The 20,547-nt window shown below is 34.1% G+C and overlaps 1 protein-coding gene across 6 annotated transcripts in view; it reads left to right on the top strand.

Moving 5' to 3' along the window:
• LOC120329690 (uncharacterized) overlaps positions 1-20,547 on the top strand; it is a 90,043-nt gene that overhangs the window by 54,365 nt on the left and 15,131 nt on the right. For 5 of the 6 annotated variants that reach the window (XM_039396440.2, XM_039396434.2, XM_039396435.2 and 2 more), the window contains exons 10-14: positions 824-948; positions 17,220-17,368; positions 18,564-18,703; positions 18,987-19,095; positions 19,425-19,525. In XM_039396440.2, the coding sequence (XP_039252374.2) occupies positions 824-948; positions 17,220-17,368; positions 18,564-18,703; positions 18,987-19,095; positions 19,425-19,525 (624 nt within the window). The remainder of the gene's footprint in view (positions 1-823; positions 949-17,219; positions 17,369-18,563; positions 18,704-18,986; positions 19,096-19,424; positions 19,526-20,547) is intronic. The other variant, XM_039396438.2, reaches the window with a different exon arrangement.

The following is a 20,547-nucleotide window of genomic DNA, read 5'->3' as shown; positions in this document are numbered from 1 at the left end:
TGTTGTGGCATCACCCATAATGTGTTGAGCTCAGTTTGATCTTACCCATTCCCGCAATAATGGGTTTCAAACTGAAATTGGATATATGCTTTTTACGGTATATGAAGTTAAAATTTATGCTTCATATGCAGTTAAAAAATAGCTCCAGAGTCCAGACATCCCTAAATAAATTGGTTTCATTGAGATAATGTATGGTACAGACCGTACAGTACAACTTTATCTGATTACAAATCAGCTGGAATTTTTTTTTTTGGTTAGAATTTTTAATGCGGTCGCAATTTCAGAGAGTATAGCAATTTTTGCTGATTGATTATTTCAAATTATTTCAGGATTGAGTTCATTTCTCAAAAATTATATCTGACATAAAAAATTCATAGCTTTAAACTTAATTATCAAAAACATGATACATTGCTGTATATTTGCTATGTTTATGTATTCTGTTTTCTGGAATAGTATCTCACTTTAACAACATTATGTCGGTTCATATCACCACAACAGTTCAGTTCTATTCTCTTTGGCCATTAAATCTGTTTGCTTTTGATGTGTTATTGTGCAAATACTAAACGTCACCTTTTGAAGTACCTGGATCTATTCATAGATTTATAGTATAAGTTCAGTAATCCATGTCAATTAATGTACACCAGTTGAAGATATCATATTTCTTTAATGCATCCAATATAGTGTTTAAATTTGGATATTTGGTGTACAATTTCACCGAAACTCGCTGCCTAAAATGCCAATATTATTAAAACGGAAGCCTATTAATGCATCAAATTTCACTTGTTTTCGTCCATTATTCATTATTAATCTTGTTGTTTTGCAGGATTCAAATATTCACCTGGTGTATCAAGTACACTACCCAGGCAACCATACAGTGGTTCAACAGAAAATAGAAGAGTTGAAAGTTACCATGATGCAATGAATAAACAACAACCTGAAGTGAGAAACGTGAGTGGTTGTATTTTTTCATTGTATATTTCAATATAACACTATTTATTGTCGATATGGGTTGAAATTACCGATAGAGGCTTGAATGGGATAATTCACTGGTCTCATTCTGAAATTTAAGCAATTACTTTTAAATGTGGAATTCTAAATACTGTATTTTTTAGTTTGTGAATGTTCGGAAGTAGATAGAGGGATTGACAGATCACGGATTTGAGAACCATAATATTAAGCCAGTGTGAATGATTTTCACATGAAAACCTATCTTAGATTTGTCAGATCCTAATATTTATTTCTATTATCACTTAATTTCCAATATGGTTTACTGAGGGGTGTTTTTATTCCCAGTAGAGCAGGTTTTCGAAATTTTCAGGTTTTATAGGTTCAGACTTAGGTTTAAAGGTAATATGACTTCAGTGCAGAGAGTTTTGATGGTTTATGCTAAGTGACTCTCTTCTTGAAATAAATAAAATATTATATTATGCTAAAATTTAAAAATAAAATTGATATTATAAATAGAATTCATACTACATTTTCAAACCAAGCACATTTCAGGCATTAAGCTTAAGCTCTTGTCTCGATGTGTTTGTTAGCTGGGACAGTCTTTTGCAAATATATATCACTAGATGATGCTATTGCACACTTCCTAATATGTATGATTTTTGACTAGTTTCCAGTGAAGCCGAAATGTTGAAGTTGTTTTTCGGGCGTTTGAGAGTAATACTAATTTAGTTAACTTTTTTTGTCTAGCTAGAATGATTTTTGTCATATTTCAAGTATTCTGCAACTGCAAATTGTAATACTGTTTCTTTCCATTTATCAAATCGATCGATTTTTTTCATTTTAAACTTATTTATTTTCACTTACCCTTATCTCAGACATTAGATTAAAGCATGATAATTCACATTTTATTATTTTTTAATGAGAGCCGACATGTAATGGAACACCAAATTTAACATGCAATATGACCTGTCTCGTTTAAATGAAATTAATGCGACATCGTTCCGGTTTTCATATTGATGGGATGGGCAAAACATGTCTCATAATATCGTGTATCATGTACGCGTTTTTATTATCTTTCTAGACACAAATTGTGTATGGCCTGGGCTTTATCGGTGCCGTCCTTCATTGGCTTGTACCCAACTGTGTGTAATTTTTAAAAAATTTCTGAAATCAACTTGCGATATCAGATTTCTATAAAACGTGACTAGGTGTAACCTCTCAACATTTCTTATCTTCTCGGCTACATTTTGATTGATTTATATTTATTTCTGATGTTTATCTTATCTCATTGCTTGTTTGACATGAAGCAGAGTGCTAGTCTGATGTAGCTCAGGAAAATGGGCAGTATTTGCCTTGTCAGTGTGATTTAATATTGCAATATTTGGTGATTGGCGAATGAAACGATGTTACGATCTTATTTTATTCTCTCAATTTAATTTAAAGCTATATATTGCCGTTGTTTAGATTTAATTGCTAAAATATAAATTCCATTTGCTGATCTTTAAAACTCAACTCAAGTCTTATAGATTTGGTTTCAAATAGACAGATGACAGTATATGTACACTTCGTTTGTATAGCAATGTTTATATAGCTGTGGTGTAGATAGTTTAGCAGTTTGTTCGTGTACTGTTATATGAGGATTTACATGATCAAACTTATTTTACTCGGATTAGGGGCATTTGAAATCCGTTTCCCTTTGAACAAACTACATTATCAATTCATGTATCTTGTCATGTTCTATTAAAAATTAGAACTCTCAAATCTTGTTTTCATAAATCTGCTCTTAAGAATACGATTTCACACCGCAAGCACGCGTTTTCATCTGGTTGTTGTATTTTGCGAGTAACAATCTTCACAAGCCGCAATTTTGTCATGTACCGTTTACTGTATTCAACAAATCCAAGTGTTATCAATCATTCAATTCTACCCATTACACGTCATCAGTTCAGATTTGCCTGCCTCAATCGAATGTTCGTGCAAAAGCAAGCCTTAATCCTAAGATAACTTTCAAAATTTGTTGCTTCAAAATTTGGACCGCACTATGACGACCTGAATCACTGTAACATGTAACATCGATTGTCGATGTCATCTTCCGATAATTTTTGTGGTTATATATTAAATTTATTTCAAGTCAGCTTACCATAACAAGCAGTGCAAAACCTACTTTTCCGGACAACGGAGCGTTTTAAAAGATAGTGAATTATTAAGTCGGGTAACCAGAGGTCATATCTCGCGTATCATCCGGCGCGTATTTATTGTTTAATTCTACGCTGAAGTTTGTTAATTTTGATGATCTTGATCTTGAAGTGATATACGACCTTCCTGCTATTTTACTGGCATGAAACGGTTACATATTGCTGCATTAATCCCTGGGGCTAGAATACGCAATAAAAATATCTTATGATATCAATTATATGAATGTAAAGAGTTTTTCTTTTTTGTGCACTTACACATAAAATGAAGTACAAGTTGCAGTATGTCGTGTGTATCGTTATGCTTTGTCTAATTTGCGATGCCAAGAATTTATGGTAGCGGTAATTGGGGTTTACAATATACTATATAAAGAACTTATTGTATACGAATTTGTTCAATTAGTTTTACCGTATATCAAAATGTTTTAAAATTTTGCTTGGAATACAAGATATCATGAATGGTTGTATAAAATAGCAAATACTCGCTGACGAAGTTGTTATCAAAATTGCGTCATTATTAGTATTTTGGAATAAAACCTAAGGCTGTGTGAATTGCCAAAACCACGCGAGAGTTAAAACTATTCTTCGATCCGACTTACGTATGCAGTATTGTGATTCATTGAATATATAAGTCAAAAGCTATGCTGTTAACTATAGACGGATATGCTTTTAACTGGTATCTCAGTGTCATTTTGAACTGTCCTGTATACTGTTTTAGGGGGATTCGCTTGTGACACTGACATCTGAGCACCCTAGGTAAAAATTTTGACTAGTTATGATGAGACTCCAATATCATTTATAAAGGTTTAACTGATAGTTTTACTGTATATCAATATTTCTGCTCTTATCTTAACGGGAGTTTGCCACGTACATATTGTGGAATTATGTCGTAACTCGTAATCATAACGCATTTGTTAAGATTTGCCCAGAGGTATTGTTGTTGTTTGCTGCAGTTGTTTTCGCGCGTTGTGGCTGATTAAAATGAAATTTATGCAAATCCTAAGAACATTGTTGTTTTTCGAGGTGGAGGACATCTGCAGTACACGATAAGGCGATAGGTTAGTAAATCAATCATTAGCGTTAGTTTATTTTAAACTTTCAAAGTTTTTTTATTCTCTTACAATTTTCTAAGTTATTCCATCTGTACAATAAAGTATTACATAGGGTAGGAGTATAGAAATTGTGATACGATGATACGCAATGAACGTAATAATTTGAAGGAAAATGGCGAAGTTTCAAGTACTTTAAGATCATAATATTAGACGACTTCTAGATCAGAAATTTCTTTTTAGGTGGGGCTGTTGTTACGGCGATATGACTGAAATTTTTGGCGTAGTATTTCGATGTAAATGCCTGAATTAGAATTATTCGTCTAAGTATATACAAATAGCAACAGTTTTAATTTTTAAAATAGAATGCATTGCTTATTGTATACAAAATTATAAATATCCAAAAAGCAATACCGATTACATCTCCTTTGCATTTTTTGTTGATTTTATGTCAGCAATATTGCACAAACGTAGAAAACGTTAATTTGATGAATCACTTAGTTTCGCGTGAACGTACTTATGTGTTATATTGCCCATACTACCTTGATCAAATCCAGAAAACTCCTCGCATTTTTACGTACATTCGTATGAATAACATCGCGTGGAATTTTAAGGACTCGATTGACCGCGAATAACCTTTAACGCGTAGTCGTCGCGTATATTTTTCGCAGAGGGGGTCGAAAATAATTGAGATGGATTTGATTTTTTCTGTTTTGAACATGGAAATTGTTTTGGATCTGTAAATACAAACGTGCATATTTGATGATAATGATGATTTGGGGTTATTACTCAGAATACTTAGTGAAGGGGCTTCAAATGTAGCATGTTCAGATACTGGTCTTGGAAGATAGCGCTCGGTAGTTTGCACAATCCTTAATTAGTAACCTACGGCATGTTGGATAACATGACTTTTTCTGTAATCAAATAATGTAGGTTGTTATCGTTTTTCAATTTGGCCTTATTTACCTAGTGAAAATCAGTTATTCGATGAATTTTTGTCGAGGTCGTGGAGTACAGTTAACCACACAATACTGTACTGCGACCATTACTATGGTATGAAAGTAAAGATTGTATGTTCGTGGTACCGAACACAATAGCGTTTCCGTTATTTACATATCTACATAGGTAATATATTTTTATATTTATTTATATATATTTTACAGACTATTTTCGTTTATTTTTCCTTGATTTGGGAATAGCGATAAATTCCAATATTGATAAATCATATATTGTTTGGCAGTAAAAAATATGTTTGGTTGCTCCACCTAAAATGAGCGAACGCTGAATGTCGATGGCTTATCGGGATTATAAAGTACAGATAAAGATGACACCATACTTTAACAATGACTGTTGTGAATGTTTTTGGATTAAGCGATGAATGTTCTTATCTCCTCTATTGAGCAGAGGATGAAACGGCCGCCGCCAAGTCTGCATGTGTTTTACGTTATGGAATTTTAGTAGAGTGGGATTCGATAGTAGTTGAGAATTAACATTTTGCAGTCCTAGTTTGTTTTTGAGGAGTCTTTTTTTTACTTGTGAAATTGATGCCATATGCAATAATGCCATGTTTTCGACCTTCATCGCTTTTTTAATCAAATTAAAATATTATGAAAACTTAGAAATATGGACGGATGTTTATCAAAATGAACGAACTTCATAGTTGGCGACACAGTGGTACCACTATGTAAATTAAGAAATACAATTGAAAGCGTATCGTACGCGTTTAGTGGATGTAATATAATCACAATCGGAGATGAAACTGTTCCCCTTCCAAAAATGCTTGTTAGAACCTTATTGAGAAGGCAGTTGGTAATTTAATTATGCACGCAGCTTTTTAATTAGTATTCCGTTGATATAATTTTCAGTTGTCCAGAAAGCTGTAAAGTAGTGGTACTATAATACAGTCTAGTCCAGGGTCGTCCAACCTTTTTGGCCGAATTAATTTACTAATAAGTGCGCGGGCCACTTAACATTGTAGTTATGTTTTAGTTTTGATACACTGACTACAGGTTAATGAAAAAACAAACAATACCCTCACGCCAAACTTTCACAGGTATTAGAACAATAAAACTGTTGTTTTCCAACCATTGATAGGGCGCCATCAGTGGTTATTCCCAAAAGTTTCACAAAAAACAAGCCATGACGCTTGATCATTTTCATCACAGCTCGCAACAATTCAATGCCCATAGTCGTGCCTCTAATTGGGACAATGGCTGTGAGCTCTTCGGTAATTTCGAAATCATTATTAACTCCACGCATGAAGAGCAGTAGACTTAATGCCAGTATTTTCGTCAAGCGCCAAGGAATACGATGAAAACTTTCCCGGTCAAAATAAAACCACTTATAACCAGAGAATAATTTTGCTTATATATATCTGTATATCCTGTCATGTATTCGTACTGGCGATTTATTGTCCGTCTCTGTATGGGAACACTCTTGCTTAAATGATACACCTTTATATGGAAGTGACTTCTTCATACCAAAAATAGCGAGTGCTCAATGGAAACATACCGAAAGCTAATTTGACGAAGAACATTCCTCAGATCTGAAACTTGTCATAAATGTTTACCTCGTGACGTGATTTCAAAATATATATTTACAAAACCAGTTCACCAATATCCACTTGAATAGTCGTCTGGGAATGGTGTTTGAGTTCTGTTCCACTAATTTTGTATGCTTCCATTAAAACGGGCGTGTTGAAGGTGTGAACTTATAAGCATATGCAGAATAATTGACGGCCGTATCCCACAAAGGAACAATTTTTGGATTAAAATTATCAATCCATTTTGTGCAATCATACGTGAGCAAATGATAATAGCCCGCTAACGCACCAAAGCCCTAGCTCTCCTTAGAGCGGTTCTTTACATTTATAACAATTCGGATCAGTAAATATTAGCAGAATTGCTGGTGTCTGTTAAGGTTGCTAAAACTAATATGAATTATCTTTCGTATTTCACATCTGATATATGCACATTCTCAGCTATCAAAATTACATAAAAATCCTAGTGAAAGCACGAGTTATTGTACATAGTATCGAAGGTGCGCCTGCCTTCCTTTAAGCTCATCGCTTGCCATATGTCGCTTTTAGTTGAAAGGTTTCGTGGGTTTAGGCCGTATCGCATGTCTTAGTTATACCGTAAAAAATACCACCACGTCATCTTTATCATCATACCGAAATAGATTATGGTTTTGTTTGGCGTTCATGTTGTTTTTCGTGGATAATTTAACTTCGTTATTTATAATTCGTGAGGTTGCGTTATTTACTTCGGGCGCAGGAGCTGTTTTCGTTATATTGAGTACGACGGTAATCGCTAATGAATGCGAGAGTAATGATGTATCCACGCGGACGAGTTGAGGCGGAGATCTGAAAAAATCTATTAGTATTACTGTTTTTTATTGTGGTTACAATATCAGCAAAACCTATTTTAATTGGGCGGTGACGATATCGAAAATTATCAGTGATATCTAATGAAAAGATTCCTATTCGTATATTATTTGCTAAACGAACCGATTGTGTGACGAGTGCTTTGGCACAGTCATTTATTTAACTTTGATTGGCGTAAGCGTTAACAGAATGTTGCGTCAAATATTTTCAAAGTGAAATTTAGCGGAAATTGCAGTTTTCGCGTGCTAGTCTGCCTGGGTATAAGCTTGTTTTTCAAATGCATCAGTGTTGATAATAAGCCGATTTTCTGATTTTTCAATAATTTCTGTATTTATGTCTGAGTGACATCTAATTTATAATATGGCGTATGTACAGCCCTTTCTCTCCGAACAAGGCTCTGCAAAAGCATTCACTGATATGTATGGCCGTACGACTTATTTGTAGATAGCGGGGTTGTATGAATTGGGTGTTGTACTAAAATAAATCCTTCTAACATCTATAGCCAGCGTTGTAAATTAATCCATACATGGAAATTTCATCGTTTTCAACTTCAGAGTTGTCATATGCGCCGCGATTAACCTAATTTTAACCACAAACCCCATATACGGCAAGCGGTTGTTTCAGACATAGTTGTTTATTTGCTCCCACGCCGCGGTCTGAAGTCTCGCCTGATATGAAATGATCGCGTGCATTCCACACAAGCGTAAAAGTGTTGGTTCGTTCTATTTTTACCGGGTATACCTTTTAAGCTAAATCTATTAGTTGAGTTATAATATGATAAGTTGGTTAAAATTAAACCTAAAAATATAAGCTGTATGATCAATTTTAGAAAATCGGTATAGTTATGGTCACTTAAATAAATAATGTTACCAAGTGTTGTTTTTTTTTAATGTCAATACTTTGCCCGTTCAGTAATTAAAATATTTTGCTTTTGTTACAAAATGATACGAATTTCTGTGTGTATGCATATTGTATGTTGATTTCATGAACTGTTAATAAATGCGTTAAAGCAGCAGATCAAGACTAAATCTCTTACGAATGGTGAGTGACTTTGAAACCAGGGCGCAGCATAAAACACTTTCACGCAACGTAATGATCATGTTTGCGCCTTCTAGAAAGATCCAGCGCCATTTCTATTCGAATGAAGTCGCTAAAGGGTCAGGTTACGTTATCATGTTATTCTTCGCGTGCGAGAAGTAAGCGATGTTAGGCACGATAATGACATGGGTATGGTGTTTCATAGAGGCAGCATGTAATCTAATTGCATACGCTGTGATATAGATGAAGACAGAGTGCTTTTCATTTCCATGCAGAAAAATCGAAGTAAAATAATCTATTTCGTCCTTTATTTTAATATCATTCCGTTTCGTATATTCTCAACAAGTTGCACAATGTTAATTAGGATATGATTTATGATATCTATCCCTCCCTGAGACGAGGAAAGGCGACAAGATAACCTAATCGTATCATATGGCCGAACTTACAACCTGTTACCTGTCTAGTTTATTTATGAAAATAGCTAACCAGTTTCTAGTTTACGTGAAAAAATCCCATTGACCGCAAATAAAGGTAGTTGAGCGCGGAAAAGAGTATCCGTATTTTCTACACATCAGTTCTAGTATCCATTCTTGCGTGATTAAAAAGGAACCTGAAGATAAGAAATTTTTCAGATTCGTGCACTGTGGGAGAAAAGGAAGTTTCATTTTACGTAATGTATTTACGAACGGAAACCCGATCTGTCTAAAAGCTGACTCTCATATGTAAAAGTTTGGCATTATCGTCAAGGAACTTTCAGACGAAATAGGTTGTTACTGAGCTGTTAAACATCCTAAAAATTAAGATGTTGTAGTTTAAAGTTCCCGAATTCAAATATCGTTCTTCGGTCGTTGCGGTTTCGTCACGGGTAAAATAAATTGGCAAACACTGCGTAGAACAATTTCCTGATCAAAGAATTTAATGTTACTTACTACTTTAATGTTGCTTATCTATCTCTGGGTCACTGATTCAATTTCGCCCACGCTTGCATGTTTTACGAACACCACATGAAAAAGCTATTTTGTTTTTCTCTGAATCATAAAGCTAGTAAAAAATTCTTGAGACAAATACTTCATCTTAGTGAATCAGTTTTAGAAATAGACGGGAAAATAATAGGAGAATTTCGTACAAATTATGAGATAGCTTAGTCGTCAATTTAAAGTTTTTATTTCAAGTTTACTAGGTTATTGTTGAAGTGGTCTGTCTCGCTGCTAACAAGAATATCGTGAGAAAAGTTTTGGAGATGTCTGGTACCGTGTAATATGCGTAGTGCAGAATAAGTACAGGGTTTTGGCTTAAAGTTTAAAATTGAGGAACAAAATTTTTAGTTCAAAACATGAATAATAGTCACCAGTTTTGTAGATAGATTGAAAAGTATGCCAAAGACGATAGATACTGTGATGCATTGTGTTATTCCAACTTCTATCCTTTTTGTAGTCGTTCACAATTTTAGTATAGTCTGGTTATTTACAATTTATTCTGCCTAGCACGTCACAAACATATAGATCTGTCGTATTTTGGAATCGTGCTGTCGTATGGCTTCGACAAATACAAAATGGAAATATTAACGACAAGCCGTTTTGCAATACTTGTATTAGAATTCATCTAAGTTTGAATGAAGTAAAAAAAATAATGAGGACTGTTAGAAATGAACAAAATATTATGGTTTATGCGTATAACTTTCAGAACGCTCTACATATTTGGTATTAACGGTAGAATTATTATTCTAGCGTATTCAGTTTGTTTACGGATGTCCTGACGTCAGAATATAATAATATTAGTCGTTTTAACTTTTATCAAGTTTCGATTCGATTCTAAGAATAAGCGAAGTGTATGAGAAATTGAGAGTGTGAAATAAAAACAAAGCACTCAGATATTAGTAGTCCGTCCTTTTGAAAATTATTAGTGGTTTTAGTCTTTAAGGTAGCACTTAGAAACCGGAAAATTATCTGATCACTGTGAAGTGGGGTTGCTAGTGTTTTCTCAAGCTAATCCTTACATTAATAAATACGTTTTACTGATGAGAGTGATGGATGCTATGGGGTATTTAGCAATCTTTCTACCTTTAGTTTGTACAATGTAGCATTCAAACCGCTCCCGAAGTAATGTGATCCTTGGTATAGCCGCATTAAGCCGTTGAATCAATTACTTTAATCAACCCTTCATGCTTCTTGAAAATACATATACGTGTTACCATAAAGACTATCGTTCGAAGAATATATTGGTATGAAATGATATTTCAAAGAAGACTCGGTCCACCTCGGGCCCAGCTATATATAAAACCCTGGTGCAAATGAACGTTAGGCATATAGAAAGTCGACTATTGAATCGAATGTTTTTCTCGTCTATGCATTACACGATTAGCCTGGCGCATAACTAGATGCGGCATGGGCATATAGTGGAATATGCTTCAGTGTTTAGAATTTTAGAACGATCTAGTTGCCAGATATTTTTAATTTTCAAGGTCTGGGTCACTACGATTCAATAGCGACGATGTTGGTTTAACAGAGATTAGCAAGTCTGAGTAACTCTTCTGAAAAAGTCCTATATGGAGCGGTTGTTTGTGTCAAAGTTTAGAATTTTTTGTCATTCGATCTTTAATCCTCTTGCGCGACAAAACACAAATATTGTGTCATTGTTTGAACCGGCTGTTTGATTTATTAACACCTGTGCCGACCATTTCTTGAGTAATTTTATGGTCCAATTCGCATCAAATAAATATATGCCACTTAAGTAGGCAATTTTCATTATTATTCCGTCGTATTATTTTTACAGAGCATTAACCAGAGCAAGTGTGCAACATTGAAGTGGTTGGTGCGTTTTTAAATTCTTAGGTTAGCGAAATTTTGTTGGCCGGCCCAACCCGGAATTATGCGCCAATGTCCATCGTCTCACACACGGCGGAATGAATTGGTAAACTGAACTAAATCGGTGATAATCATATTATCAAGGAGCTCAGAGTGAAGGCACAGAGACCCATAAAGTTTCATTAAATAATATTTAGGACGTTATATACAGCTGGTAGTTATATACATAAGTTACTTATTGAGAATCGTAATAAAATGTTCATTAGAACTTACGGTAGATGGCAATACGTGGGACCGCAGTGCCTATCACATATGAGTCTATAAGCTACTTAGAAATTCGTCTGATATTTCTGCGTTATTATAACAGCCAAATTAATCAAGGTGCGTGTCAATAGTACCTGAGCGCGATACATCTACTAGGTATGCCGCCATATAAAGTAATTTATTGCTAATTAAGAAATCGTTCGAAACCATTAAAGGAAATTATTAATATCCATCCAGATGGGCGGTATCAACCTTACATAATGATACAGAAGACAAATACTTAGAGCAAACATGAAACTTTATTTCCGAAAATGGAGCCAACTTAACTCGAGATGAGATAAAGGCTTCAAGTGTAGTAAATAAAGACTTGTTATTTCACAATTTTGACGTCAGTGGTACTGTTCCAAATTTAAATGTGTTTCCTATTCCATGATATCGCAAAATTTGGACTTTCTGTTGTTGTTTTTTTCGGAAAACGGCATTCGGAAGACTATGCGTTTTTTATATTTTTAAAATTTGTCGTGAAGTTTTTTAACTTTAACGAGAATAACAATTCAAATTGGTTGCGTAGACGTATGATTGATAGGTTAATTTTCATTTGTTTTCAATTTGGAACAATATGAATGATGAATTGACGGAAATGCACAGATACCACTTTCTCGTTACGCGTGTTAAGTGAAAGGAGTTCGCATGAATTGAACAATAACGGGGAATAATCATGTCTAAATAGGCCGCATGATGAATCGCTTATCGAAGACCCGAATTATGTCTGACCCCATGCTCGTCAGTGTGTGATTAAGTGTATTTCCGAGCATATAATCGAATTGCACGCTTTTCATTCAGTTAATTTCCTGAATGTAATGATCCGAATCGGCGATTTGGCGCCGTTCGTGCGTTCCAAGTTAGCTCCCGTAAAAGTCGGCGACACACGAAGGGAGAATGTTGTAATCTCAAAAGAAAGTATTATACAATGTTCCACTAGTACCTGAAACTTAGATAACATTGATTGACAACTCGAGAATCGGCATCACAAAACCTTATATTATCCAGAAATACTCGAAATAAACATTCGTTCGTCGTTTAGCAACGTGAATCATTGTCAGGTCCATGTCAGATCGGTCACAAGTAGAAATCACACGGAAACTTAGTGACAACGATGAAACCGATACGTCACTGTTAAGTTAGGCATGGGAAAATTTAAACACCTCCGTTCACACTGTGTCATTGGTACACATAACATCTCACGCTGTCGCGCTAATTGGCGAAAGCAAACTTAGATCTTGGTAACTCTAGGTTTAGTCAAACAGTGGTAGGTTTGGAAATTTTGTAGCAATATTACGTTAAAAATGTGCATTCCGTTGTCTCATATTTTCCATATCCCGCAATTACCGTGCTCGTTGTTATTAGTTTGGAGCTTTCTACGTTTAACTTTAGATCTTTGTTCATTCAACATCTTGGGTTGAACAGAGTCTATGTTTACACTACAATCCTCAACATGAATAATTTATCGTTCGCTCCACTTGAATAAGAATAATTTATAGAGGTATCATTATCTATGGTGTCAATTTCTCATCTTATTAAACCCTCCTACTCCGAAAGATTATTTTGACGTTTTGCTCAAAACATGGTGGTCTGTCACTGTCAGTATTTGGTAATTTGTTTACTGAATATTAATCATGTCTATCCAGGGGCGCAGCCAGGATTTTTTCAAGGGGGGGGTTACGGTGAAATAAAAACGCGTTTATAGGTCTTTAAAAAGATGTTCCGACGATGGCAAAACAACATGTGCGTCGCTGTGTCTCATTAGCCTTTCTTTGCATGTCCTACTTTCAGCAATCGCCGACCATTCTCTTTGGTCAAAAAAAATCAATCAACTTTTCATTTCAATGTGCTGTTAACTATATTACTGAAAGTGAATTCGTCGCAAATTCAAATTCCTGTGATATTTGCACATAACGCTTCTCTACTTTTAGCGGCGATTTATCAACATATTATTACCAGTTTGTTAATAATGCATGCTATTACTTTTGGCAACAGGGTTAAATTGGTTTATCGTTGTTTCAAGCAAGAAAATAAGCAATTGTTTTTTTCGCTTATTCAGCAATCGTAATTCAAATATTTCCCTATGCGAAATAAAGTCTTCACTCCGCGGGGTGTCCTTGCGTTTTAGAGTTTCAAAGTGATGCCGAAAATGCCGATGATAGAGAAACACCGACACATGTGGCTATTTGTCGCCAGACCCTGCCCCCGTTGACAGGCGTCAATTCGTTTATTTTGTTTTGGCATGTCCCATTTCAACCTTTTAGTAATCGCCGATTATTACCCCATTGTCAACAGTTAAATAAAATGCCATCGTCATGATTTTAATTGAAATACCGCAAAAAATGTAAAATAAGAATAGAATGAAATATTAGCAATCATGAAACATTAAGAAATAGCATAAATTAATGATATTTGCCAAATGCCAATGGTTCATAAACTATTTTTGAGTGCGTCACGAAATATCAATCCATTTCCAAAATAAATATATTTGATGTTCCCGTATTTATAACTTCATAAAACGATTACAATCATTTAAAAACAAGCTCATGTATCGTACTGATTGGGAACGTCTTTCAATGTAAAACTCTTGCTTGTTGCAATTAACTGTTAATAAATTCTAATTTTTATTGCAATGCATCGAGACCTATATTACTGAAAGTGAAATCGCCGCGAATTTGAAATCCCGCGCCCGTGATAGCTGCATTCTGCGCATACCGCTTCTTCACTTTCAGCGATAATTTAACTATAATAATTTAATTATAATTTAATAACATATTGTTACCAGTTTATTGAAAAGATCTGGAAGACAACGCATGTAACTGCTTTTCGCAGACAGACGATTCCAAACGAGTCTTGGACAAGTTTGCTACCCAAAAATCTCGAAGATTGAACATTATTCTTTAAAAAAAAATTTCCCGAAGATTGAACATTATATTACGATACTTTTTACTCGAAGATTGAACATTATTTTGCAATGCTTTGTTTTCGAAGATTGAATATTATTTTATGACACCTTTTTTCGATGCTGCCACATTTGGCAATCCTTTGTTAATGAACCATACATTTCCAATAATTCATTTTGTCTGTTATTTGCTCATGATCCTGGTGCCATCGCTTGTTAAAGATGCACTACATAACTAAAATTCGTAATTAGCGATAAGCCGATAACCAACGATAACGTATGTGATAAAAAGTATGGAAGCGTTGAATGTGGCGAGGCGAGAGCGCGCTTGTGGAATAGTTTTGACGGCAGTAGTGTGATACGTCCGTTGCTATTTGTGTCAAGTGAAAGGTAGTACAATTGTATTTAAAAATGTTTAGTGTAGATTGTCACTTCCGTGACCCCCCGCTGGCAACTAGATCCACTGCCGCGTAACAGCGATAACGAATCGTAAACATAAATAATAAATTAGGACGCTGGGCGAAAGTGATAACGCAAAGAATAAAATTATTGCAAGTAAACGTAACACTATTAAAAAAAAAAAAAGATTCCAAAGGGGGGGGGGTTACGACCCATGTAACCTCCCCCCTGGCTGCGCCCCTGCGCCCCAACCTTTTAGTAATCGCCGATTATTACCCCATTGTCAACAGTTAAATAAAATGCCATCGTCATGATTTTAATTGAAATACCGCAAAAAATGTAAAATAAGAATAGAATGAAATATTAGCAATCATGAAACATTAAGAAATAGCATAAATTAATGATATTTGCCAAATGCCAATGGTTCATAAACTATTTTTGAGTGCGTCACGAAATATCAATCCATTTCCAAAATAAATATATTTGATGTTCCCGTATTTATAACTTCATAAAACGATTACAATCATTTAAAAACAAGCTCATGTATCGTACTGATTGGGAACGTCTTTCAATGTAAAACTCTTGCTTGTTGCAATTAACTGTTAATAAATTCTAATTTTTATTGCAATGCATCGAGACCTATATTACTGAAAGTGAAATCGCCGCGAATTTGAAATCCCGCGCCCGTGATAGCTGCATTCTGCGCATACCGCTTCTTCACTTTCAGCGATAATTTAACTATAATAATTTAATTATAATTTAATAACATATTGTTACCAGTTTATTGAAAAGATCTGGAAGACAACGCATGTAACTGCTTTTCGCAGACAGACGATTCCAAACGAGTCTTGGACAAGTTTGCTACCCAAAAATCTCGAAGATTGAACATTATTCTTTAAAAAAAAATTTCCCGAAGATTGAACATTATATTACGATACTATTTACTCGAAGATTGAACATTATTTTGCAATGCTTTGTTTTCGAAGATTGAATATTATTTTATGACACCTTTTTTCGATGCTGCCACATTTGGCAATCCTTTGTTAATGAACCATACATTTCCAATAATTCATTTTGTCTGTTATTTGCTCATGATCCTGGTGCCATCGCTTGTTAAAGATGCACTACATAACTAAAATTCGTAATTAGCGATAAGCCGATAACCAACGATAACGTATGTGATAAAAAGTATGGAAGCGTTGAATGTGGCGAGGCGAGAGCGCGCTTGTGGAATAGTTTTGACGGCAGTAGTGTGATACGTCCGTTGCTATTTGTGTCAAGTGAAAGGTAGTACAATTGTATTTAAAAATGTTTAGTGTAGATTGTCACTTCCGTGACCCCCCGCTGGCAACTAGATCCACTGCCGCGTAACAGCGATAACGAATCGTAAACATAAATAATAAATTAGGACGCTGGGCGAAAGTGATAACGCAAAGAATAAAATTATTGCAAGTAAACGTAACACTATTAAAAAAAAAAAAAGATTCCAAAGGGGGGGGGGTTACGACCCATGTAACCTCCCCCCTGGCTGCGCCCCTGTGTCTATCTCAATTACTTGAAAAATTCTAGAGTAGACTCAACTCAAACTTTTTAAAAGGTTTCATGATATATGTTTTTATTCATCAATTTGAACAAGCGGTCAACTATCATTATTATGACTTTTATTTACATATTAATTAAATGGGCACCGATGGGAATCTAGCAATGTTGAGATTCCTTCAACTTTAGACCAATATAAAAATGTCTTATAAAGATAACTTCGTATCAATTCCCATGGCTGATAATATCAGACTATTCTTATATGAACAAATGTAGATATCAGCTGAAGGAATTTTGCAATGGACTGCAAATATCATATCTAAGGAATTTTTTTATTGGTTGCGAATGCGTAGTAATGCTATGGGTCCTGAATTTACAATCTTTTTTAACCTTTTACAGGATATAGATAAAGTAACCTTTATATCATAATCAGATTTTATTACTGCTTTTAATTGCATTACACTTGTATATCTTCATGTTAGCCTACCAGGTAATGAATGATATTATGTTATTTTGTATTGTTTTTATTAGCATTCAATCCTATATTTTGTATATTTCCTATATATTCAATGTTCACAATGTGGTATTTGAATTTTATATATTGTGCTATACTTTGCCAATTTAATTTGACTTTATTTTATTTGTTTATTTATTCAGATGCCACCGATAACAAATGCAAATAAGAATAGTATGGGAGGAACAACAGTTCAGCACAACCAACCACAGAATGTCTGGCAACCTCATGAGTCACGGCCACTTACAAAACAAGCATCTGATTCTAGCCATATAAGAAATGCACCTGTACAGTAAGTCTCTTATTTCGTTATCAGTTAACTTTTTACTATTATAATTAGAACAGAAAGAAACAAAATATCTTTGTTTGCACTATTCCGTATTCTTATTAGTCATCAAAAATATAGCAAATTGCATACAAGGACATTAACCTTCCATTTTTTAAATGTGTTCCTTATTTTCGTATTTACCTATGCATTATTATAACATATCTTTGGGTGGGTCATATTTTACCTATTTTCGTTCATTTTGAAAGCTTTGTTTGATTTTATAATTGAATTATATCTCATTCATATTTTCAGATCATGACCCGAAATGTCTGTCATAAACCACCTGCCCTATCCGATAATAAATCTTAATTGATTTTAAATATAGATCAAATTTGGGCTAATACTAAATATATGTTTTGTTTTGGTCGTAGATTTTCTATGGTCCATTCTTTCCCCATTATAAAATTGTGCTGCCCATCTTCCTATTGTTGAATTGTTGTAATATTTCCCTATATTATTTACTTTAGATATAATTGAATAGAAAAGATACCAGACTAGATGTTTCCCATGTTTACAGTTTATTAATTCAATATTGGCTTTGTGACAAGTGTTTTGACATGAAATAGCCATGTTATTAGCAATGCCAAAGTCTCTTCCGGACAAATATACTTGGGATTCGTTGGGAACATTAAACAAAAATTTTAGTAGAAAATTTTAGGTTTCCTATTTGTTCTGTGACTTTATTATGTATCATATTCAGAAATTCAATTGCTGAAATTTAGAACACAAATAAACAAATAGTCTTTTTAAGGTGAAGGGAAAAAAAACACTATTTTAGTCATTTAATATTTATCGTTAGAAATCCAAAATTTAAGCAATTAAATAATATATCTCAAAGATTTATTAACATTTAAATCACTATCTCTTAATATTGTAATTTGGAAAATTCAAGTTAGTATTTATTTGATAAGAGTTCTAATTGAATTATTTCTATGATATTATCATTATTTACAACTACATTGAAATAGGCAGACTCTAACTACATTTTTTGTCAAATCCAATTAACTGACTTAGATAATTGTGCTCCCAACTCTAAACAGAGAGGTATTTCGCAATTACTTAACAGTACTTCTTTCACTTTTTAAATATATTCAATTACTATACTTTTTAAATATATTCAATTACTATATGTCCAAATCTTTCCATCTCTCTTTATCAGGTCTCCAATTGTAGCCAAGAAGGTTGAACAACCAGCACCCACGAATGACAATGATGACATATTGTCATCTGATTTACAGGAACAGTTAGCTGAACTTGATAGATGTATTGCGCAATTGACATGTTCCATGGATGATCCAGGTATATAGGGGTATATGACTTGAGTTTTTGAGTAAGAAATTTGGACTGAATCTGCAGTACAAAATTTTTTTTGTATTTTCTTGTGCATATACTTGTTTGTATGTGCTTCAATGGTTGGCTAATGAAGCTGAATTTGAAAAACTATGGAGGTTGTGCTGGTAACTTAATCTGTGCTGGTAATCTTACGAAAAAGAAGTAGTTTTTAATATGAGAGTGTCAACTTGTCACTAAATTTTCCCTAGGATAAATATAAAGTCCTGAATTATCTTTCCTCTTATTCTAGATGATAATTCTGGGCAGACCCAGGAATCGCATGTAGTTCGAAGACGAAAATCTTTCACTCTCGAGATTGAACGTAAAATGGATCCAAATACACCTCAAGAAGGATCCAAGTAAGATAAATCTTTAGCAGTAAGCAGTTGGTGTTGAGACATGATGACGTGACCGGGGGACTATTTTTCCTAAATTTTCTCCTTATTGTTAATTATAGAATGATCTGGTAAGATATGATTATACCAACATCACCAAAATTCTCTGAGTTCTGATTTTCCTTTTATTTACTCCTATAAAACAAGAACATTAATGAAAGACCATGCCATATGCAGGTTGATGCTTGGAAAAAAGGTTGTCAAAACGAGGTGTTTTGAAGCTTAGTTCAACTTGTTAATTTAAAACTCAACTCAATAGCACTTTCGCTTATTGTATTCTTGCATTTTTTCAGCTCTCTCTTTGTTCCTCCACCACCTGCAAGATCAAGAATCAGTTTTGACTCCTATAAACGCTTATCTCAAGAAATTGATGTTGTTATCAAAGGAAATCAAGGTATGTCACAATTATGTGTCTTATGCAGTATCTTATTCATCTAGTTAAATTCCTACAATTTCAAGTACAATTCCTTTTTATTCCATCCCCAGTGGTCAATAATATAATTGCAAAGCAGGCAGCATAATATAGCCTATAGGTATGTCATATTTTATTTGAATCAATAATTATTATAAAATCAGTGCTAGCAGGTTCTAAACAGAGATATAAGGGAAGTTGTGCTAGAAATTTAGATGTTTTTAGAACCTCAAGTTTGTCAAAAATATTCAGAATTTGAAATAAAACCGAGCATTAGAAGGAATCGCTCATTCTTTCATCAGAGGATTTTTTCACATTTCAATGTTAAAGTCAGGTAAGGAAGTTCATCAGTCATCAGGGCGCCTAGCATTTCCTTTGATGATGATACAAGACAAAAAAAATGTTTATGTTGTTTCTATGAAATGTCCCTTTATAAAGATAGAACTAGTCTTGACGGCGGGCGCACTAAATCAATGACTTGCCTTGTATTAATAAATTCTTTTAATAGCAATTGATATCAATGAGGGAGCAGAACGTCAATGTTATTGTAAGCCATGGTGCTTTTGTGTTATATCAAGCTGGTTTTCTGAGGTAATGTTGTTTTATATTTTAAATCATAATACAGTATATCAAAGTGATGATATACGTGAATCTTCCCAGGAAACCAGTACAGTTCTTGTAAACGTACACCATTTCCTAACATACGGCGAGATGTCCATAGTTCTATTTTTCTACCTTGGTAGGATTTTAGCTCTTATTTTTGTATCAACTACTGATAGCTGTAGTTTAGGATCACCTAGTCTGTTAAATCTTTATTGGATCATGTTTTGATAATGAATGAAGATGGCTTCATATCGCCAATAAATTTTATGTAGCTACTTTGTAGAAATTTAATTTGTATTGCCAGATATTAGTTTTGCAGACGAAAGGAGTGTGGTGCTATTTTTGGTATTGTTATCTTTATTGAATATAGTTTATAGTAGGGGTATCTTAAATTTGAAGTA

Source organism: Styela clava, chromosome 12 (genome assembly GCF_964204865.1).
Source record: "Styela clava chromosome 12, kaStyClav1.hap1.2, whole genome shotgun sequence".
In the NCBI taxonomy this organism is placed as follows: domain Eukaryota; kingdom Metazoa; phylum Chordata; class Ascidiacea; order Stolidobranchia; family Styelidae; genus Styela; species Styela clava.
This window is presented reverse-complemented; position numbering and strand designations above follow the sequence as displayed.